Source organism: Elgaria multicarinata, chromosome 11, assembly GCF_023053635.1.
Source record: "Elgaria multicarinata webbii isolate HBS135686 ecotype San Diego chromosome 11, rElgMul1.1.pri, whole genome shotgun sequence".
NCBI classification, from domain to species: domain Eukaryota; kingdom Metazoa; phylum Chordata; class Lepidosauria; order Squamata; family Anguidae; genus Elgaria; species Elgaria multicarinata.
In genome coordinates, this window is record NC_086181.1 from 38,609,920 (window position 1) to 38,631,887 (window position 21,968).

The 21,968-nt window shown below is 40.8% G+C and overlaps 1 protein-coding gene across 1 annotated transcript; it reads left to right on the top strand.

Annotated features, from left to right (window-relative positions):
* Positions 1-184: 184 nt before the first annotated feature.
* LOC134405796 (vomeronasal type-2 receptor 26-like) lies at positions 185-21,968 on the top strand. The gene is made up of 8 exons (XM_063137049.1): positions 185-202; positions 7,443-7,614; positions 11,775-12,012; positions 12,956-13,247; positions 15,546-16,400; positions 19,189-19,416; positions 20,614-20,740; positions 21,067-21,968. The coding sequence occupies exons 1-8, from the start codon at positions 185-187 to the stop codon at positions 21,966-21,968; spliced, it is 2,832 nt and encodes a 943-aa protein (XP_062993119.1).

The window sequence follows — 21,968 nt, forward strand, 5'->3', positions numbered from 1 at the left end:
GTTGCTTTAGTGTCTTGAGGCTTGGTTAAACTATTCAAACAATAGTGAAGAGGTCTGGGTAGTGTGTTGGAATGCAAAGCTCATATGCAATAATGTGCACCATGATCATTGATGATATTGTGCAATGTCACAAATTGTACTTGCTTACAACTCACACTACCTGCATCCAATTATTAGGTAGATCATGAATGAGACTTATCAGGTAAATCATGCATGCCAAGCCACAAGTACCATTTTTATGAGCAATAGCATTTTAATGGTTATATTGGTGGAACAACCCTTCTTTTTGTGATTTGCCTTAAATAAAAAAGCACCGCACTGCCCCTTATTTTGGGTAATTAATGTTGCATTTACTTGGGTTTAGATGTAGTGGCAGAAAATTTGAGGAAAGATGGTTGGTGGGAGGGAGAGGGAGGATATTGGTACTCCCTGGGTGTTGGAGCTCAGGCGAAAAGATATAAATGAACTGGATAGATCTATCTCTTTTCAGGAGTTTTGTGGTGAACTGTCTATCCTAGAATATGCATCTCCTATAATGCTGAGTGATGTCACATATACCAGACATATTCAGGAGCATCTTCTCCACGCCCTGGGCTCATCTACACCAACCAGGATATTGCACTATGAAAGCGATATATAAAAGGCAGGATCTACACTGCTGTTTTATAGTGGTACTGAAGTGCACTGACAATTGTTGGGGCCCATGACACATCCACACCAAGCAGGAAATAACACTATGGAAGTAGTATGAAAGCGGAATATAGTATGTGTCAATGGGCCCCAGCAGCTGTCAGTGCACTTCAATACCACCATAAAGCAGTCGTGTGGCTCCTGCCTTTTATATACCACTTTCATACTGCTTTCATGATGGAATATCCTGATTGGTGTAGATGAGCCCCCAGTCTGTGAGGGCTGGATGCAGGGTGGGGTCCACTGCCCTTGCAGACCCAGTCAGATGCTTATGACGTCCCTAACTACAAACACCCCTTAAAGTTGGGTGTGTGAGTATAAGTAAGCAAAGACATGAGATATGGGTACTTGCTTCCTTTCTAGAGAGACCTTGTGTTTGTTTGCAGAGGCAGGTGGAGAAAAAGGAAGGAGGAGGAGGAGGAAGGGGAGGGAACAAGGAAAAGGAACCGATCAGACAACAAGGGGATGAATAAGCCAAGTGGCTATTGATGCAATATGTTCTCTATTGCCCTCTAGTGTGTAGAAGCATGTGGTTCCTTTTCTCCAACAGTCAGCAAGCTTTTTGTGAACCACCCAGGGAGCTTTGGCTATTCGGCGGTATAAAAATGCAATAAAGAAATAAGCTTGCTCTTTTTCTGCCCTACTCAGAACACCACCCAAGAAGGACACAATGCCAGCCCAACTCCCACTCATCCGCTTTAGAATGGGGGGAGGTGTAACCAGCTAAATGCTTCCTGCTAACTTTTATTTTATCGAACAAAAAGAAAATGTGCTGGAACAGCCACAGATTAAAGGAACAAACTCTGGGCATCATCAGATGAGTGTCTTATTGCACACTCGTTGCTGGGAAGTCACGGATTTTTGCTGGTCCCTCTCACAACATTGTCTATGTCCTGTGTACCTCCTGCCTCTTCTAGCCTTCTTCATGTGACATGAAACACCCCAGTAAGTCTGAGTTATTTTTAAAGACAGAAGTTGCTGCTATCTCCTGCTGTGTGCAAGAGAAGCAGCGGGATCAAAACGGCCCACTGAATGGGCCATGTGCACTTGGTTTATTTCCTTTTTCAAAAAAGCCAGCAATGAGGGACAAACACACAGGCGGAGATGTGACAGTAAGGAAACGTGATTTTCCGCTGTGTGGTGACACTCTCTGTGGACAGGTAAAAAAATGTGTGAGAGGAAGATAGGGGTTTTTTGAAACAATTTTGTACAGGGGTTATTTATGTATAATGCTTTTATACCACTTAATATGCTAAATTCCCTAATGTGTTTCACATTAAAATGACTAAGCCTTTCTCAGAAGATCTCAGAGATTGACTGTGTATATGTATATGAGTACAATTCAGGTATATATACACAGTATTTTTCTGGGGAAAAAATCACTCCAATATAATGCAGAACATTTTAAAAAGTATTGAAATTAGTCTCAGTGCAAAACTCAGTGGTTTGGAGGTGGATTTATCAGACTTTGATTGGAGACTTTGCAATAAAGGTTAATCATGAGCTGAATGTAGAGAAGGTTCCTCTGATCAAGGAAGGGCTCTATCAGAGGAATCTTCTCTGAATCCAACCAAAAAGAATCTGAAAGTACTTAACTTTGACTGCAAGGGTGTCAGTCTGCTCCGGCTAGACTTAAAGAACCATTAAATTCAAGAAACAGCAACGGGACCATGATAGATGACAACAATATTGAAAAAATCCCAGATCTGTGCAATCCACTTGTATTTATGGACCATATTTCCTTTCATTATTCAACTGCACGAGATGCTCCCCACTGAATACAATACTTTGGAGAGCTAATTGTTCATCCTGTAATTACTTCGGATGAATGTTTGAGCACCACCACCCTGGCTAGAGCTGTCATGAAAGTGCTTAAAATGCCTATATAAATAGCCCTGTACTAGTCAGAGCAGGAGTGGAGGGTTTAAACAACTCTAGCTATGTTATTCTGTTCTTGGGATGTTTCCCCCACATATTTAAAGGCCTGCTGGAAGATCAGTTTAGCACCATGTTCTGGGGCCATTTTAAGCAAGCTGAGGCTGGATGCTGGGTTATAAAGATCAAGTGGATTCAAGTCAAAGGAATGAGCTTGCCTGTTGACTTCCTTTATTACCAGGGAGTCCTGAAAGGAGGCAAAGCTGACCAGAAACAGCTGCTCATCCACAATGCCAGCACCTTCGCAGGGAGAGGCCTGCTGAGTCAATCTAGGGTGACCATATGAAAAGGAGGACAGGGCTTCTGTATCTTTAACAGTTGTATTGAAAAGGGAATTTCAACAGGTGTGATTTGTATATATGGAGAACCTGGTGAAATTCCCTCCTCAGCACAACAGTTAAAGCTGCAGGAGCTATACTAGAGTGACCAGATTTAAAAGAGTGCTGGGTACCTGTAGCTTTAACTGTTGTGATGAAGAGGAAATTTCACTAGGTTTCCTATATATACAAATGACACCTGCTGAAATTTCCTTTTCAATACAAATGTTAAAGATACAGGAGCCCTATCCTCCTTTTCATATGGTCACCCTAAGTCAATCTGCACTCTGATGGGCTTGTTGGGAGTGGCCAAAGGGGTGGACTGACCACAGTGAGGTCCCTCGCCTTTGCTCTCACTCCGCTTCAACCTGAGGCCCCTAAAAGCAAAGCTCCGTTATGGTTACAGCAATGCAGTCGGTGACTTCCTCACCCACCCACTCCGGGCAGAAGTAGTTGTCACTTAATGGGGTTGGGAAGAAATTTTACCTGCATAAAAATTGAGGAAGATTTTGCTGGGTTATTTTGCTTTCCCCACTGCAAGATTATTTTAGTTGTAAATTAGTTCATTTGGACCGTCAGGCAATTTGTTGGGGATGGTTCATTGTATAACATTCGTCACAACTATATGTGATGGGCATTGGGCTGGATCCATTGGAGAGGCTGATCAGGATTGGGTTCCCTGTTCACCCACGGTGAGGATTCCCATAAGGAATCTGGGGGACATGGCACCAGGGCCTGCATTGGCCACTTCCAGGGGTGGTGGTGGAAAGTGGTTCACATTAGTGGTCTGTGCCATGGTGAACTCCTGGCCCTGCCATTCACCACCAGTGTTTCTGGGATGTGGCCCAGGATGGTGGAATCAGACAGCAGGTGGCTGGCCAATGATAGGATGCACACCCTGTGCCACAATCAATGCTACTCAAGCAAAGGTCAATAGGGCTGTGGCCAGTTTACTGTGTTTAATTGTTCCCTTTCCTTCACCACCCAGGTCCAACTAAGAAATGCCCATACAATGCACTTCTTGACACTGCTCTTCCTTCTATTGCTGCTTTTGCTTTTTCGAACAGAGGGCAAGACACACCCTGTGATGTGTATCTTGAATGATACCCTCCAGGTACCGTTCAAATACAATCAGCCAGGGAATCTCATAATTAGTGGGATCACTTCTCAGCTCTTCTCCTTTTGTGAAAGTGTATCATTCAATGAACACCCCAAAAGAATGCTTCTTGATGAAAAACTGTAAGAAAACCATGCGTTGTTTTGTGTAACATAACCTAGGTTGATACAAGCAGTAAGAATAGAAACTTCTGAAAATGACCTATATTGGTGGTGGTGGGGATGATATTCCAAGATGCATTTTGGCTTCTCCTTCCTTTAAATGTACAGTCCCCCCCTTCTCCTTACCTCTCCAAATATTTTAATTTTTCTCTTCTTTTTTTCTAAACTTCAGCAATTCCTATGGTACTACATCTCTTTCCCTTCTGTACACACTCTCTCTCTCTTGCCAGGATTCGACCATTTTTGTCTGTCTCTACTGCCAAGACTCTCGTTCACGCACTGGTTATCTCTCGGTTGGACTACTGCAACCTTCTTCTCTCTGGCCTTCCTTCGTCTCACATCAGTCCGCTGGTCTCTGTCCACCACTCTGCCGCTAAGATCATCTTCTTGGCCCGCCGCTCTGACCATGTCACTCCACTTCTGAAATCTCTTCATTGGCTTCCAACTCACTCCAGAATCCAATATAAACTTCTCCTGCTGACCTTCAAAGCTCTTCACGGTCTAGCTCCTGCCTATCTCTCCTCTCTCATCTCACACTATCGCCCCGCTCGTGCTCTCCGCTCCTCTGATGCCATGCTTCTCGCCTGCCCAAGGACCTCCACTTCCCTTACTCGGCTTCCTCCTTTTTCTTCTGCTGCCCCTTACGCCTGGAATGCTCTTCCAGAACACTTGAGAACTACAAACTCAATCACTGCTTTTAAAACTCAGCTAAAAACTTTTCTTTTCCCTATAGCCTTCAAATATTGAGTTTGTTCTGACTCTATACTGTTTAGCTTCACCCTACCCGGTGCCTGTTTACACTTCCCTGTGCCTGTTCGCATTCTCCTTCCCTCTTTATTGTTTACTACAACTTATTAGATTGTAAGCCTACGCGGCAGGGTCATGCTATTTACTGTGTTATCTGTACAGCACCATGTACATTGATGGTGCTATATAAATAAATAAATAATAATAATAATAATAAATAATAATCTCTCTCTCTCTCTCTCTCTCTCTCACACACACACACACCTTTTCTTTTATGTACAGCTGCATTACAGAGCTTAAAGAGATGCCACAAGGGCCAGATCTACACCAAACAGGATAAAACAGTTTGAAAACAGTTTGAAAACAGTATATGGAGTGTGAATAATAATAATAATAATAATAATAATAATAATAATAATAATAATAATAATAATAGAGCAAATCCAGTGGCAGTGCTAATAAAAGAGCACACAGGAGTATAGTCCAAACTCTTCACACTGCCTCTTCACAGTTCCCTCCATTGCACTGATATGGCTGCCAGTGCACTTCCTTAATGGATGATGTTGCCTTTTCTTCCTTCCAGGCTCTGACTTTGGTTCTGCTTACAGCTGCGGTCTGCTGAGTGCACACTCACAGTTTGTATGGTACAATAATGGCTGCTTACCTGGGGGGGGGGTGCACCTTGGAGGAACTACCCCTCACATAGAATCAAAGAGAATGGCCAAGGTGCTCTTTCTGCAAAGTGGAACAAGGCCCCACTTCTAGGGCTTTCTGGTGCTAGGCACCCTGTGCTTTGGCTGCATAACTGCCACCCGATCAGGTGACCTATACTGAGCCCAAAAAATGGGGAGGGAATGCCTGGATCTCCTAGCCCAATAGAACACCTCATCTTTCTCCTATGGTATCGTACACACAGAGATGGTGCTAAGTTGTTGTTGTTGTTGTTGTTGTTGTTGTTACATTTATATCCCACCTTTTTCCACCAAGGAACCCAAGGCAGCATACTTAATCCTTCTCCTCTTCATTTTATCCTCACAACAGCAACCCTGTGAGGTGGGTTGGTCTGAGAGTTTGTGACTGGCCCAAAGTCACCCAGTGAGCTTTCCATGGCTGAGTGGAGACTAGAACCCAGATCTCCCGACTCTCCTGACACTTTAGCCACTACACCACCCTGGCTCTCAAGTACTTTTGTTCCCAAAATGCTTTTGAAAAAGAATTTGTAGTTTAGTAGCAGTGGTAGTGGTGGTAGTAGTAGTACTATGTTGGGATGAATTTTCTCCACAGAGGAAAGAAAGGACTTTATAGAGTTAAAGTGCTTGGCTCTCCTCTCTCATCTCACACTATTGCCCCGCTCGTGCTCTTCGCTCCTCTGATGCCATGTTTCTCGCCTGCCCAAGGGCCTCTACTTCCCTTGCTCGGCTTCGTCCATTTTCGTCTGCTGCCCCTTACGCCTGGAACGCTCTTCCAGAACATTTGAGAACTACAAGTTCAACCACAGCTTTTAAAGCTCAACTAAAAACTTTTCTTTTTCCTAAAGCTTTTAAAACTTGATGTTGTGCAGACTTCTACTGTTACTTTCTACTGTTAGTTTTTCCCTACCCTGTGCCTGCTTACCCTTCCCTGTACCTGTTGGCATTCTCTTCCCCTCCTTATTGTTTTACTATGATTTTATTAGATTGTAAGCCTATGCGGCAGAGTCTTGCTATTTACTGTTTTACTCTGTACAGCACCATGTACATTGATGGTGCTATATAAATAAATAATAATAATAATAATAATAATTTGTCTCTGGACTGCAGCAGGTGTTCAAACCGGAGCCTGGCAATTTGGCCTATGTGCAAGACCTGGAGTAGAGACAATTGGTTAATTGAACCAAAGGGGGAAAGTATTTAAGATGTCCCTGTTTAAAGGCATCTTGTTGTCAACATTGTCAATTATTATTATTATTATTATTTATTTATTTATTTATTTATTTATATAGCACCATCAATGTACATGGTGCTGTACAGATAACACAGTAAATAGCAAGACCCTGCCGCATAGGCTTACAATCTAATAAAGTGGTTGTCATTGTCGTTGTCATTGTTGGTGAAGTATGCTGACCATATGTAAAGGAAAGTTTGTTTCAGTAAAGTTTCTTAATGACAAAAAGCTAAGTGAGTATTGATTTCTTCCTCAAGTAAGACTCTCTAGCCAGTAACTGTGTGTTTCCAGCTATTCGCGGTTGCTACCCGCTCTGCAAATTATTCAAATACCACGACATAGTAACCAAAAGAGTCAACACAACATGCTGGTTTTAACAACAATGGTACTATTAAAAATCGATGCTTATAAAACTATACATGGCACACACTCTCCAAAAGAACTAAGGGGTACCACAAGAAGGCTATCACAATGTGATGAATCAAAAACTACCTAATTCTGACTCTTTCCATCTTATACTTCTCTAAATGGCCTCATTTTCTTTCATTCCAGCTCCATCCTTTCCTCAGGAGTGTCTCATTTAACAACACTGCTGGGGACCAGGTGATGTTTGATGAGAAAGGTGGATTCACAACTGGATTGGATATTATCAACTGGATTACCTTCCCAAACAAATCCTTCTTAAGAGTGAAAGTAGGGAAAATGGATCCACAATCACCACTCGGTAGTATGTTTTTCATAAATGAGACAGCCATTACATGGCACAGCAGATTTAACCAGGTACAGTCTGATGGGAGTGTCTAGGATGACTTTTTTGTCCTTCATATGCGGCATGACACTTTCTACTCTGCAACGTTGTTGAATCTTATCTTCCCGGTTAGGGATGTTGCAGCAGCACTACTGTGTCCAGGAGTCTCACAGACTCCTCAGCATCTGCCCTCTGGACCTAGTCAGGTGCCCACGGCACAATCATGGATCTGTGCTCATCTGCTGCCATCCAGAGTCTCCATTGTGTGTCACAATGGAGGCTCCAGAAATTACACATTTCCCCCCATCAAGTAAATGGGGGGCCATAAAGGTTCCCATTTACATAATAATAATAATAATAATAATAATAATAATAATAATAATAATAATAATAATAATAATAATTTCTTACCCACCTCTCCATTTTGATCAAGGCGGGGAACAACAATAAGCGATAAAATACATAAAACTGAATTAAAACATAATATACATTGTTTAAAACATCCTAAAAAAATCCTAAAACATTCTAAAAACATCTTAAAATTCCACTGGATAGGCCTGCTGGAAGAGATCAGTCTTTATAGTTTTCTTGAATGCTAGTAGACTATATAGTTGACGAGTTTCTTCCGGCAGGCCATTCCACAGTCTGGGAGCAGCAGAAGAGAAGGTCCTCTGGGTGACAGTTGTTAATCTAGTTTTTGCTAGCTGAAGTAGATTTTTCCCAGAGGACCTGAGTGTGCGTGGCAGATTGTACAGGAGAAGCCGATCCCACAGGTAGCCTGGACCCAAACCATGTAGGGCTTTAAAGAGCGAATGAAGCATTCCTGCCTTTACTCTTGCTTAAATGGGACCTTGACAACCACCATTTACACAATGAGGGAAATGAACAATTTCCCCTGTTGCATAAATGGTGGTGAGAGCAGATGGTTCCCAAGGGCTGAATGACATCACAGACCCGCAAAGGAATCATGTGTGGCCCGATGAGCGGTGGCTGGTGGCAGTGGGGCAAGCCTCTGATGGATCGGACACAGGTGACTTCGCCCATCCCTCATGGCTGTGCATTTGTCCTGTATGAAGAAATTCTACCCATTGTGATTTTGAATATGGCTGGTCTTTCTGAGCTTTTGGGGGAGATTTTAGAGAAGGTTCTAATTTCTTCTGAGCCCATTCTCCTGTTCTGTCCCCAGCTTGCTGTGTTGTAGATCCTCTCTAAATGAGTGATTTATTGCATGCTCATGACTGGCCACCCAAGAAGGTTTGTAGGTCCATTACATGATGTCATCAAAATCCAGGGTGTCTCCCACACTATCCCTGGGAAGTCTCGCTTAAAAAGAGAGAGAGAGAGAGAGAGAGAGAGAGAGAGAGAGAGAGAGAGAGAGAGAGAGAGAAGGTGGTCCTATATGGAATATTGTGGGAACTCTCCATTACTAGAGGACACTATCCGTGATAGTGGGAAGACTGCAAAGATGAAAGCCCTGATAAGGCTGTGGGATTTTTCCCTGTGTGTAAAGGAGCTAAGAGGGGTAATAAAGGAGGAGGGATGCCCACTCATCTGGTGCTGGTGGGAGCTCTTGAAAGCATCAGATGATTGTGCATTCCAGCTTCTCTTGTTCTTCAATTTTCTTTTGATGGGAAAGCAAAGGACAAGTGAAGCCCACTTGCATGATGCTTCCAAGAGCAAATGCTGGATGAGTACAGAGTCATCAGTTCCCTAGGGGAATCCTCTTGTTATCTCTGATCTGTGATCAGAGTTAACAAAGGTCCCCTGCATAATGCCCTCCATTCCACAGGGGAATCCCCTTTTCATCTTTGAACACAAATCAGAAATAACAAGGGGATTCCTTTCCATAAATCCTTCCAAACTTCCTGGTAGCCTCCTTGAGTTCCTTGGAGGAAAAAAGTTGGGAAATAAATGCAATAATAAATGAATGAATAAAGGAAGGAAGGAATGAGCTCTCTCTTTTTCTACTTGATAGGTTGTGCCCCTTGCCTTATGCAATGACTACTGCCATCCAGGTTACAGAAGACAACGGAAGGAGGATAAACCATTTTGTTGCTATGATTGTGCTCCATGTCCAGAGGGGATGATTTCTAGCCAGAAAGGTTTGCAGCATCATACAAGCTATGTAAATTACATACATTTTAAGCAAAATTCATATTGACCACCACCACCCCTATGACGTATGGTCAGTTAGGACCATAGCTTGGGGGATTGAGGACATTTAATTTCTGGCTCCCCACCATGGCCATTATGATGATTCAGGACCGCCATGTCCACAATTTATATTACAACTGGATCACTTTTTGGTAACATGAATATTAGCTGTGGTGGTAGGCAGGACTGGGATTACAGTGGGGGCAAAACATTGGATCTGCCTACTTACCCACATTAGAATCCCAGCCCATGTGCACTTTGAGGCTGTGAGATCACATTACACAACTAAAGGAATATTGAACTCTGAATCCACTAGCTGACCTCTCCTGTATGGCATCTCTCTAAATACACTGGAATACTGGCAGCATTCTAAATTCAGAATGAAACTGAGAATCCACTCCAAAAGTTTCTGCCACAGCTTTTGATAGGGTAGGAAAACTTCAATAGCCTTTGAACCTCTGCTCAGAATTTCCACAAGCCAAGGATTGCATTACTCAACTAGACCAAATGAAGTACATTAGTAATTTTCACTCAAATTGGCAACAAATATAAGACATGTCTGGGAATAAATAGGGTAAATGTGTAATTTCCCAGTACATTTTAAACTTTTTTTGGCCATTTCTTAACATGCCTTTTCCCCAGGATCATCCCAGGATCGTTCCTGTGCAACCAAATGACACACAGGGGATCCCGGGAGCAGGCAGGGACGATCCCTCCATTTTCCTGGGATAACTCTTAGGTGTAGAAATGGCCCGTGTCTGTAGTGTGGTGGGTTTTAAAAATCAAATTGGACTGGACTTTGGCGCAACTGTATAAATTATCAAGTAGATCATGGACACCCATTTTTAAGATATAAGCTTAAGAGTTCTCTTTCTTATAAGAAATACAATTTACAATGTAGAAACTGCTTGCCTTAACTAAATGGGAAATGGGCACTCTCATACCCCTTTACTTCAAGCACCTACAATTGTATCTTAATAGTTTTCAATTTAATTCCCCTCTGCTGCCCCTCAATGTTCCAAATACAGTGTTAGGAGCTTCAATAGGCTTTTATTAATAGAGTAGAAAGGGAATACAGAAATGGCAACAGTTAATACATGGCATCTTTTGCTGGCCACCAGACCCAGGCAAAAATGGTTGCCAATACTTTTTCAGAAACACTTTTGCGTGACCAAGGTAGGGTCCTTTTTTCTTCTTTTTTCTGTTAACTGCCTTTCTCCCTCAATCTTTAACCAGACTTCTAGAAAGTTTCATGTTATATAAAACCAACACTTCTTTCTGGAACTTGTAAATTTCAGGAAAATTGGTGAAATTTTTTCAATTTTATGAATGTTAGAATGACCAACCCCCTAATTACCCCTTTGTAATTATAGGTTTGTTTGTTTTTCCTGTTGAACCTTAACTAAGGATGCATGGCTCTGTGTGTGTGTGTTTCCACCACAGAGAGAACTTCAATTATAGAGTTTCTAAAAGCGTTTTAAAAAATAAAAAGATGAATAAAAAATAAATATCAAAATTGTTTGGGTAGGTAGCATAAAACTGATATGGGATATGAAATACTTTTTCTTTTCTTTTCTTTTCTTTTCTGTATTGTACCCATGTTTACTTTACAGTTCTGCTACACCTGCTGCCTTCTAGAACACAGCACTCTGGGGAATGTGATGGCTTAAGCTGTAATTATCTAAGATCACAGTTTTTCAGCTTCTTTACCATCACAACCGAACTGGATTTACATTGCATATATAAAATAAACCCCCAGCACCTGCATAGTGAGGTTTGATAAGCAACCAGGGCTGTAACACCCTCAATGGTGGCATTTTCACCTTTATGATTAGAGGCAAACTGTCAGATAAATTTAGCCGCAGGCTCCAGAGCCATGGAGACCCGGACTTTGTAACCAGGCTGATGCTGGAAGATAATGAGCAAGATCAAAACAGGAGGTTTTGTCTTGAGGGAAGACAGAGTTTCCTTCTGTTTGACAGGGTATTTCTTGTCTCTGCAACTGCAGCTGCTGCTGCTGCTGCTGCTGCTGCTGCTGCCTCAAACAGATTGTAAGATATATCCTGCTCTGTGTTCCATGAATGATCCTCTCCAGGTGAAGTACCAGTATTATCAGCCAGGGGACCTCATCATTGGTGGAATCACTTCTCAGCTCTTCTCCTTTGCTGAGGGTGTAGAATTCAAAGTACACCCCACACCAAAGTATGATGTTGAACCTGTGTAAGAAATCCACGTATTATTGTTTTCTATAACATATACTCAACTGCGTTATAATAAACACCAAGTATTTTCTAGGAGCAATGTGCAGAAATGAAACCATTTGTTTTTATTTATGGCAGTGGTGGTTTTTAAAAAAGTCCACATCTGGTTTCCTTGATGGATTTGTTTGAACAATATTCACGTATGAACAACAGGTGCTCACCTTAACCAAAAGTTAAACAATGAGTGGCTACGAAGTTAAGGAAATAATGAAACAATAAACTTATAACAAAAGCAATCTTTTATATAGAGAGAAAAAAGAATAAAACGTGGAACACTTTTTAGAGGCATACACACAAAAATAATAAGCATACAGACAACAGTAATACAATAATAAAGCTGCTCCACAATATCTGTGAGTGAAGGCTATTGCAGTAAAACTTTTTATCTACACTGCCAGATAAACACAGCTAATAGAATGCAGTGGATTAGATTATTATTATTATTTTTAAAATAGGGATAACTATAGCCATTTCCCTACTCAGCACTGGATTAGATTTGGGTTGGAAAACCTGTGGCCTACCAGATGTTCTTGGGCTCCAATTTCCTATTTTCAGGGTTGAGGGTGGTTTGTTAACCATGCTGACAACCCATCTTCACTGTGTTCAAATGACACAACAACCTATAAGTGGGAGTTGGGTAACAGAACAGGCACCAATTGGTGGATCTCAGGGTCCTATTTTTATAAAAGTATCTCCCACAAGCCAGATATCTGCACATTTCTGGATCATCCAGTTTTTCAGTCCAACAGTCTCCAACCATAAACATAGGTTATTTTGATGTGATCATGTATACAATGCACAGTACAAGAGACTCAGAAACAGATACTACTGCAGGAGTAATAAAGTGTGCAAATGAGTTTATGAGGTCGAACTTTTCATATATCATTTGTCTTTTACTTTAGGGTGATGCTGAAAAAATACCAGCATGTCCTGTCCTTGGTATTTGCTGTGAAAGAGATCAATGAAAAGCACCAGATCCTACCCAATGCCACCTTGGGAGTTCATGTCTATGACAGCCACTTTGATGCACAGATAACTTATCAGAACACCTTGAACCTTCTCTTTAATCAGAAGAGGACCGTCCCCAACTACAACTGTTACTTACAGAAGACTCCAGTAGCTGTTATTGGGGGCCTTGATTCTGAAACCTCCCTCCACATAGCCACTATCTTAGGGCTCTACAAGATTCCTCAGGTAAGCTGGCATGTACTTCTAGTTTTCTCCAGGAAAGGTGGGGAGCTTGAAGTTTTTCACATGTTAATGTGTGTGTGCATGTGTGACTGTGTGTATATGCCTCAAGGGATATGTCAGTATTAGTCCCTTTTCCTGGAAAATTATATGAGGAATATCTGAATATGAAGACTGAGGAGATGCATCCTGACATCTACCCTTTAGTGCACAGTCATGTAAATATAGACATATGATTGCAATTTTTGCTTTATTTCCATACTTCAATAATAATAATAATAATAATAATAATAATAATAATAATAATAATAAGCAACAGCAGCAATATTTCTATACTGCCTCATAAGTAAGGCACTCCGGGTGGTTTGCAAAAAATTAAAACATTAAAATATAAAATACAAAGTTTAAAACCCTTTACATAAGACACACAAACAATATATGCAACATATATCTAAAACCTAATTTGAACTGTCAGCCAACTGCTTATTCTCATCGTAATTATTGCTAAATATATTTGAAATACTGCTCTTTTACAGTAAGACTAACCAGGCCTTTTGTAAGCATTTGTTTTCATTATTACCATCATAATAGAAATTGTTATTAATTTGTATAACAACACAGGCTCATATATGAAGCAGGCAAAGAAAGAGGGAGATCAGACAGTGATTTTTGGCTCATAGGTGCATAATGATGGAAGTTATAATTTAAAAGAAAAACCTATAACTTCTATATACAAAAAGTGAAAAGGGGCATTGTCCAATGGTAGTCATATGTAAAGTAGTTTCATTGATTTAAATGGGTCTACTCTGTGTAGGAGTACCATTGGATGCTATCCAAGGTGTTTGCTAGTTTTCACTCACACACGAAAGGTATGGAAGCAATGTTTTACCTGTATAAGCTCCTTTACTTCTCCTAAAAAGAGCATATGCTTCAAAGTGTCTCATATTGTGTAACTCATATCAAATGCCCATTAAGATGCCTGATTTATCCTCTACACCTTAGGAACGGAAAACCAATGGAATGTATTATGCTTACATTTGTTAGGACTTTCAACCCCATTCAGAGAAAGCAAGAAGCCAATTTGCTACTAGATAGCTATGGATGCCATGGTACCTTAAGGCCAATGTTCTCCCAACCTGTACATTCCCAAGCTTGTGATATGATTCACAGAACAAAGGAAATGTGTTTGAAAAATGTGGACGTTTGAAAAAAATGTACATTTATTTGTCTGAAAAAATCATACTTTTCAAAAATGAATGCAGACATGTTTAAATCAATATGAGAAAGAATGCATGTATTGCCAAATTATTCATAATTAATGCATACATTTTGAAACAATGCACAGGAAAATATGCAGTCTTCCCCCCTTTTTTCTTTACTTTGCAAAAATAAAATAAAATTCACACTCTGAGGCAGACCTAAGTCGGGATGAGATTCAATCACTTTGGCAAACTTGCATTTTGTTGATTTGCAGAGTTATAGTACTAGTACTCCTATACCTTTGTAACATGCAAATGTTCATATTTTCCTTGTTTGCTTTACACACACACACACACACACACACACACACAAACATGCAAACAAACAAAAAAAATTGACATTACAAAACAAAACCAAGGTAAAACCAGCATTGAAGAATGAAATCATTATAGCACTTAAAAACCTATTAAAACAAGCAGCAGAATAAAGTACGAAAAACAATATTTATTTATTTATTTCATTTCATTTCATTTCTATACCACTCAATAGACATAGCTCTCTGGACAGTTCACACAAATTAAAACACAAGGTACAGCATGAAATATAGATTATGGAAGCTTAAAGACACAATATAAAAGTACAGCCAGACTAAAGCCTAGCAGTAATGGAGAGATTTAAAATATAGATTTAAAACAGCAGAACAAAAAGACTAGGGTGCTAAAATGCTAAAACACTGGGGAAATAAAATGTTCTTCCCCTGGTGCCAGAAGGAGTATAACGTAGGTGCCAGGTGAACCTCTATAGGGAGCTCATTCCACAGCAAGGTTGCCACAGTCGAAAAGGCCCTGTTCCTGGTAGCCATCACCTCATTTCCTTTGGCAGGGGCTCACAGAGAAAGACTCCTGAAAATGATCTTAGGGCCCAGACAGTTACACATGAGAGGAGGCGATCCTTCAGAAAACTTGGTCCCAAGCCATTTGGGGCTTTGCATGTAAATACCAGCACTTAGAATTGGGCCAGAATTAGGACTGGCAGCTAAAAACAATGATTAAAATGCAGTCTTATACTTCCCAGTTTTATTCGTTTTTGTTTTGTCCTGCTTAGGTCACCTATTGTTTATATGCGCCAGCAGTGAGTGATGTCACTCAGCGCTCTTCCTTATACCGTATTGTCCCCAATGAAGCACATCAGTACAATGGAATTGTCAAGCTGCTTCTCCACTTCCAATGGAAATGGGTCGGGATCATGTCCATGGGCGATGATAAAGGAGAAAAGTTTTTGCAAATCTTGGAACACAGGTTTTCTCAGAATGGTATCTGCACAGCCTTCATTGGAAGAATGCCAATTCAGAGCAACATGCTTGACGTTATTAACTTTTATGACCGCTTCATGAATATGACAATTACTCTAAGCAAAACTACTTTTAATGTTTGTGTCATAAGCGCTGATGCTCATATGATGCTAGATTTGCAGGTGGTGCTCAATCTGATTGAATCAGATGTTATGATGCCAATAAATAAGGTGTGGGTGATGACCGCCCACTGGGATTTTTCACTGGAACCATTTTTTGGAAATCTGGATATGCAGGTCTTTCATGGTACCTTGTCCTTTGCAACCCACTCCAGTGATGTGTATGGGTTCCAAAATTTCCTTCACATCCAGAACCCTCGTGCTACTGGTGATGGCTTTATCAGGGTCTTTTGGGAGCAAGCATTCAGTTGCTTATTTCCAGACTCTGCCATGGATAAAGAGAAGAAGAGAAGTTGTACAGGCGAGGAGAAGCTGGAGAGCCTTCATGGACCTGCCTTTGAAATGAGTATGACCAGCCAAAGCTACAGCATCTACAATGCAGTCTATGCTGTGGCACATGCTTTACATGCTCTGCATTCATCCAATAACAAACATAGAGTAGTGGTGGGTAGAGACCACTTGGAGTCTTTTAAGTCCCAACATTTTCAGGTAATGTCTCACATGGAAGGCAGATCTGTGTTGTTGTTTTTAACAGATTAAGTGCATTGGTAAAGTGTATTTGTTTATATGCATTAATGCTATCGATAATGATTATTAATTTATAGGCATTGCTGTGCAATGAGCTTTACAATGTACAAACTGGCAGGTTCTTCTCAAAAGAGGCCTTTGAATGAAAGTCCATAGAGGCATGGATAAACAGGGGCCCTGTATGCATGTCTTTTAATTTCCTTTATCTAGGCTGTCTTGCAAAAGAATATGGCAGACTCTGGGCTCATTATTTTGCTGTGTGGTTTTATCCTGGTTGTGCTTTTTATACTGTATTTTGTATTTGTGCTTTTAACCTGTTGGTTGTTTTATTATGGTTTTAATTTTTGTGAACCGCCCAGAGAGCTTCAGCTATTGGGTGTTATAAAAACGTAATAAATAAATAAATAAATCTACGCCAAGCAGGATATTCCACTGTGAAAGTTGTATGAAAGCGGTATATAAAAGGCAGGAGCCACACTATTACTTTATAGCAGTATTGAAGTGCACTGCAGGATCTACACTACTGCTTTATAGTGGTAATGAAGTGCACTGACAACTGTTGGGGCCCATTGACACATCGACACCAAGCAGGAGCTTTATAATGAGCTTTACAGTGTACGAACTGGCAGGTTCCAATAAAAAAAAAAAGCAGTATGAAAGCAGTATATGGTATGTGTCAATGGGCCCCAACAGTTGTTAGTGCACTTCAATACCACTATAAAGCAGCAGTGTGGCGCCTACATTTTATATACTGCTTTCATACCGCTTTCATAGTGGAATATCTGCTTGGTGTAGATGAGCCCTAAGGGTTTCTGTCACAGGATTTACTTAAAAGGGTTTTGAGGATGGAAAACTCCCCTCCCCATTCTTTACAGATGCCCCAACATCAGTGTACTAATTCTAATAGCTGCATATTGTATTTGCCATTACATCTTCTCATGTTTCCTCAGTTAACACTGCCTTTAGGTAACATGAGCTGGTTAAGGCACGGTTGACTCGCGTCTTTCCTGTTTTTGCGTGTTAGTTTTTAAGAATCCCACCCTTTTTTGTCCTCTTGATTCTAACATGACTTTTCATCCATACGTTTGCTTTAAAAAGCTCCCCAGGATGTGTCCTCACATGTTTCTGCAAACCGTATTTTGACATTTAAAACTAACGCCATCTGAGATTAAGCAAGGAGAGGTGATCATGACAGCACAACCAGATGAAATTCTCCTTGGTGAACATCAATTTCAAACACACATCTTAGATCCTTAAGTTTGGGGCTCGTGTTCTTGGGAACTTGGTTCTCCACCAGTAATGTGTGTTTTCTGGAAAATTTGGAATTGAGATCTGCATTAGCATGTGTAATTTATTTCATAGACAAAGGTTTTAAAAAGTAACCTACACTAAATGCACATTCTGTATAAATATCTCCACAGTTCAACCAATGGCCATACAGAATTAAACTGAAATATTTGCTGCTGGGGGTAGGATAACTAAAGGGCACTTACATTGCAATCCTATGCATGTCTATCCAGAAGTAAGTCCCATTGATATCAAGATGCGTCCATGCCTGGTGGGTCCACAGCCTCTCCTAGCCCACCCTAGAATACCTCATTTTCATGTTCCTCAACAATGGAGTCTTGATATCAAAGAAGCACTGTCTACAGATTCATGGAGGGGGGGGCGGTCTTGAAAAGTTAATTATCACTCTGATTTTATACGTAGCTTATATTGTACCCATTCCTAGTTTGACTTGTAGTGTGTTCCTTCATTCTATTACTAATTAGGTTTATAAAACAATGCATTTCTAAACATTGAAATATGTGGAAAATATAGCAGAGGTATTTCCCGCCCCCCCCCCCAGTAAATATTAATTTCTGCACATCATTGCTCTCTACTGAACATCTAAAAAGCAATGTAAGAAGTTGCAACTTATGAGAGCTATGGTTCCCAGGACTGGGCTCAATTACACCAAGCAGGATATTCCACTATGAAAGAGGTACGAAAGTGGTATAAAAAAGCCAAGAGCCACACTACTGCTTTATAGCAGTATTGAAGTGCACTGCAGGATCTACACTACTGCTTTATAGTGGTACTGAAGTGCACTGGTGATCATTGGGGCTCATGACACCTCTACACCAAGCAGGATATTCCACTATGAAAGTGGTATGAAAGCAGTCTATAGTATGTGTCATGAGCCCCAACTGTTGAGAGTGCATTTCAATACCACTATAAAGCAGTAGTATGGCTCCTGCCTTTTATAGATTGCTTTCATAGTGGAATATCCTGCTTGGTGTAGATGAGCCCTGTCTTTCCCATGAATTTGGGGAAAGCAAGTGCAAAGTCCAAAGCAAGTGTAAACCACCCAGAGAGCTTTGGCTATTGGGCGGTATAGGAAAGAAAGAAAGAAAGAAAGAAAGAAAGAAAGAAAGAAAGAAAGAAAGAAAGAAAGACAGAAGATGAGGTGGGCAGAGGAAGGCTCAGCCACCCACCCATCCATCCACACACACTCACCACTTCTTCCTTCCACATCGTGGCTTTCCCTGGGCTTCAGTCAAAGGAAATTCGACCTTCTACGTGAGTCAACACAGTTCCAAAATTGGCATTGCCACATTGATAGCATAACTTTGCATTCAGGCAAAGGGACAACCCATACTGTCACAGAATTGCCCAATTCTATCCCCCTGTAAAGCATCAGAAGCTAAATATTGTTGTCGTTTCCTACCACTTCTGTAAAACATGTCTGCACTTCCTTCATTCCTAGCTTTACCCTTTTCTCAGGAGCATCTCATTTAACAACAGTGCTGGAGACAAAGTCTCTTTGGATGAGAAGGGTGAATTTTTAGCTGGATTTGATATTATCAATTGGGTGACTTTCCCCAATAAATCCTTCGTAAAAGTGAAAGTAGGAAAAATGGATCCCCAACAACCTGCAGGTGGAGAATTCTACATTAATGAGAGACTAATTACATGGCGAAGTCTATTTAGCCAGGTAGGATCAGACTGGAGTTTCTAGTGTAGAGTTTGCAGTATCTTCCTTCCACTGTTTACTCAGTGGGCCAGGAAATAGAAGTGAAGCCAAGTAGATGAATTCATTGAAATGCAGCAACAACAGGTGATGCTCGATTTGCCTCTCCTTACATGTTTCTGATAGGGATGTCATTACTGGGAGCCAAATTTGCAAATTATTTGGAAGGTTCTGCGATTTACAAAAACTTCTGAGCCATTTCATAGACTCATAAAACCATAGAATAGTTGAGTTGGAAAAGGCCTATAAGGCTATTATCCCCCTGCTCAATGCCGGAATCCACCCTAAAGCATCCCTGACAGATGGTTGTCCAGCTGCATCTTAAATGCCTCTAGCGTGGGAGAGCTCACTACCTCCCTAGGAAATTGGTTCCATTGTCGTAATGCTCTAACAGTCAGGATGTTTTTCCTGATATTCTGCTGGAATCTGGCTTCCTGTAACTTGTGCCCATTATTCCGTGTCCTTTGCACAAATTGCAGATGAATTTGCACAATTTATGCATATTTGACTTTAATTTGCTTAATATTCCTCTTAGCTATTTACTTCCTGAAATTCCCCCTCCCCAGATTGGGAGATTTAAAAAACAAATAAGCTCCTTTTGCATTAATGCAGGAATTTTCTTGCTTAAAAACAAAACAAATTAAAAACAATACCACCACCTTGCACTAGGAGGGGTAATTTTGGGAAGTGAACATCTGGCCACCCCCTTCCCTCTTGGTACCAAGTGACTCTGATCCAAATATAAATTGTGTATATTTATTCTGAAATAAAAAGAAGAGAAGGCTCACCTACATGCTAAGTAACTCACATAATATTTAGTTTGAGACATGGAATGAAGGCAATGGGTTAGTCTCATGAGTAAAGACAGTAAATTAAGGCTGAGGACAAGCAAAGTATATTCGGAGTGAGGGCAAAGATTCCTGAATAACTGGAAACATATATCTGATTTGGTATAAACAAACACACAAAAACACTATGGAAAAAGAAGGGGCATTTGTATACATTGCTGGCACACACACACCAATGGCCCTTCATATCAGCCCTAGCTTTAACAGCATGCTGTATATGAAACCCTTTCAGAAAGCCTTTATTGACTTCAGTGAATTGGTGATTTTAAGAGAAGCAAATATCTAAATACTGAATCTCTTTTTTAATAAACAGGGTGTGCCTCTTTCATTGTGCAATGATTACTGTCATCCTGGTTACAGCAAACAACGGAAGGAAGGGGAGCCATTTTGTTGCTATGATTGTGTCCCATGTCCAGGAGGGAAAATTTCACACCGAAGAGGTAAGAGACACTATACTATAAAGCCTATTTTTTTTAAAAAAAAATCACATATATAATCATTAGAGAGAGAGAGAGAGAAAGTGAGAGAGGATCCCTAGAAATCATGCATGGTACAAATTATGCTTAAGAGCATATGGAATTCCTGCATGCATCCACTTCATCCAGATTCCTGGAAACTGGTTTGGATTCTAAGAGAAATCTTACAAAGAGAGAGAGAGAGGGAGAGAGAGAGAGAGCTCCAATGAATGCATACCTATGAATAGACCACAATATAGTATATATGAGAGACTGAATTGCTGTTTCATTTTTTTCCATTATGTTCAAAGACACGGATGATTGCTTCAAATGTCCAGAAGATCAGTATCCAAACCAAGAGAGAAGCCGGTGCCTTCCCAAGGAATTCAACTTCCTGTCTTACATTGAACCATTGGGCATTACGTTGGCTGTTCTGGCTCTGGCTCTTTCCGTAACCACAGCATTGGTCCTTGGAATCTTTATTAAGCATCGGAATACTCCCATTGTCAAAGCCAACAACCGGAACCTCACTTACTCACTGCTCATCTCCCTCCTATTGTGCTTCCTCTGTTCCTTGCTATTTATTGGACAGCCCCAGTTAGTTACTTGCCATCTACGTCAAACAGCTTTTGGTATCATCTTCTCAGTGGCTGTATCTTCTGTCTTGGCAAAAACAATCATGGTAGTTCTGGTTTTCATGGCAACTAAGCCAGGATCCAAGATGAGGAAATGGGTGGGGAAAAACTTTGCAAATAATGTTGTCCTCTGCTGCTCATTTATTCAGGCAAGTATTTGCATGGTATGGCTATGCTGTGATCCCCCATTTCCAAATCTGGACATGAACTCTCTGTCTGAAGAAATCATAGTGGAATGCAATGAGGGATCAGCCAACATGTTCTACTACACTCTTGGTTACATGGGATTTCTGGCTCTCGTTAGCTTCATTGTGGCTTTCTTTGCTCGGAAGCTACCAGACTCTTTTAATGAAGCCAAGTTTATCACTTTCAGCATGTTGGTGTTTTGTAGTGTGTGGGTGTCTTTTGTTCCAACGTATCTAAGCACCAAAGGCAAATATATGGTTGCTGTGGAGATCTTCTCTATTTTGGCCTCTGGTGCTGGAATACTGGGTTTTATATTTTCCCCTAAGTGCTATATAATTGTCCTGAGGCCAGAACTGAACAATAAAGGACAATTAAGAAGGAGAAATGACTAA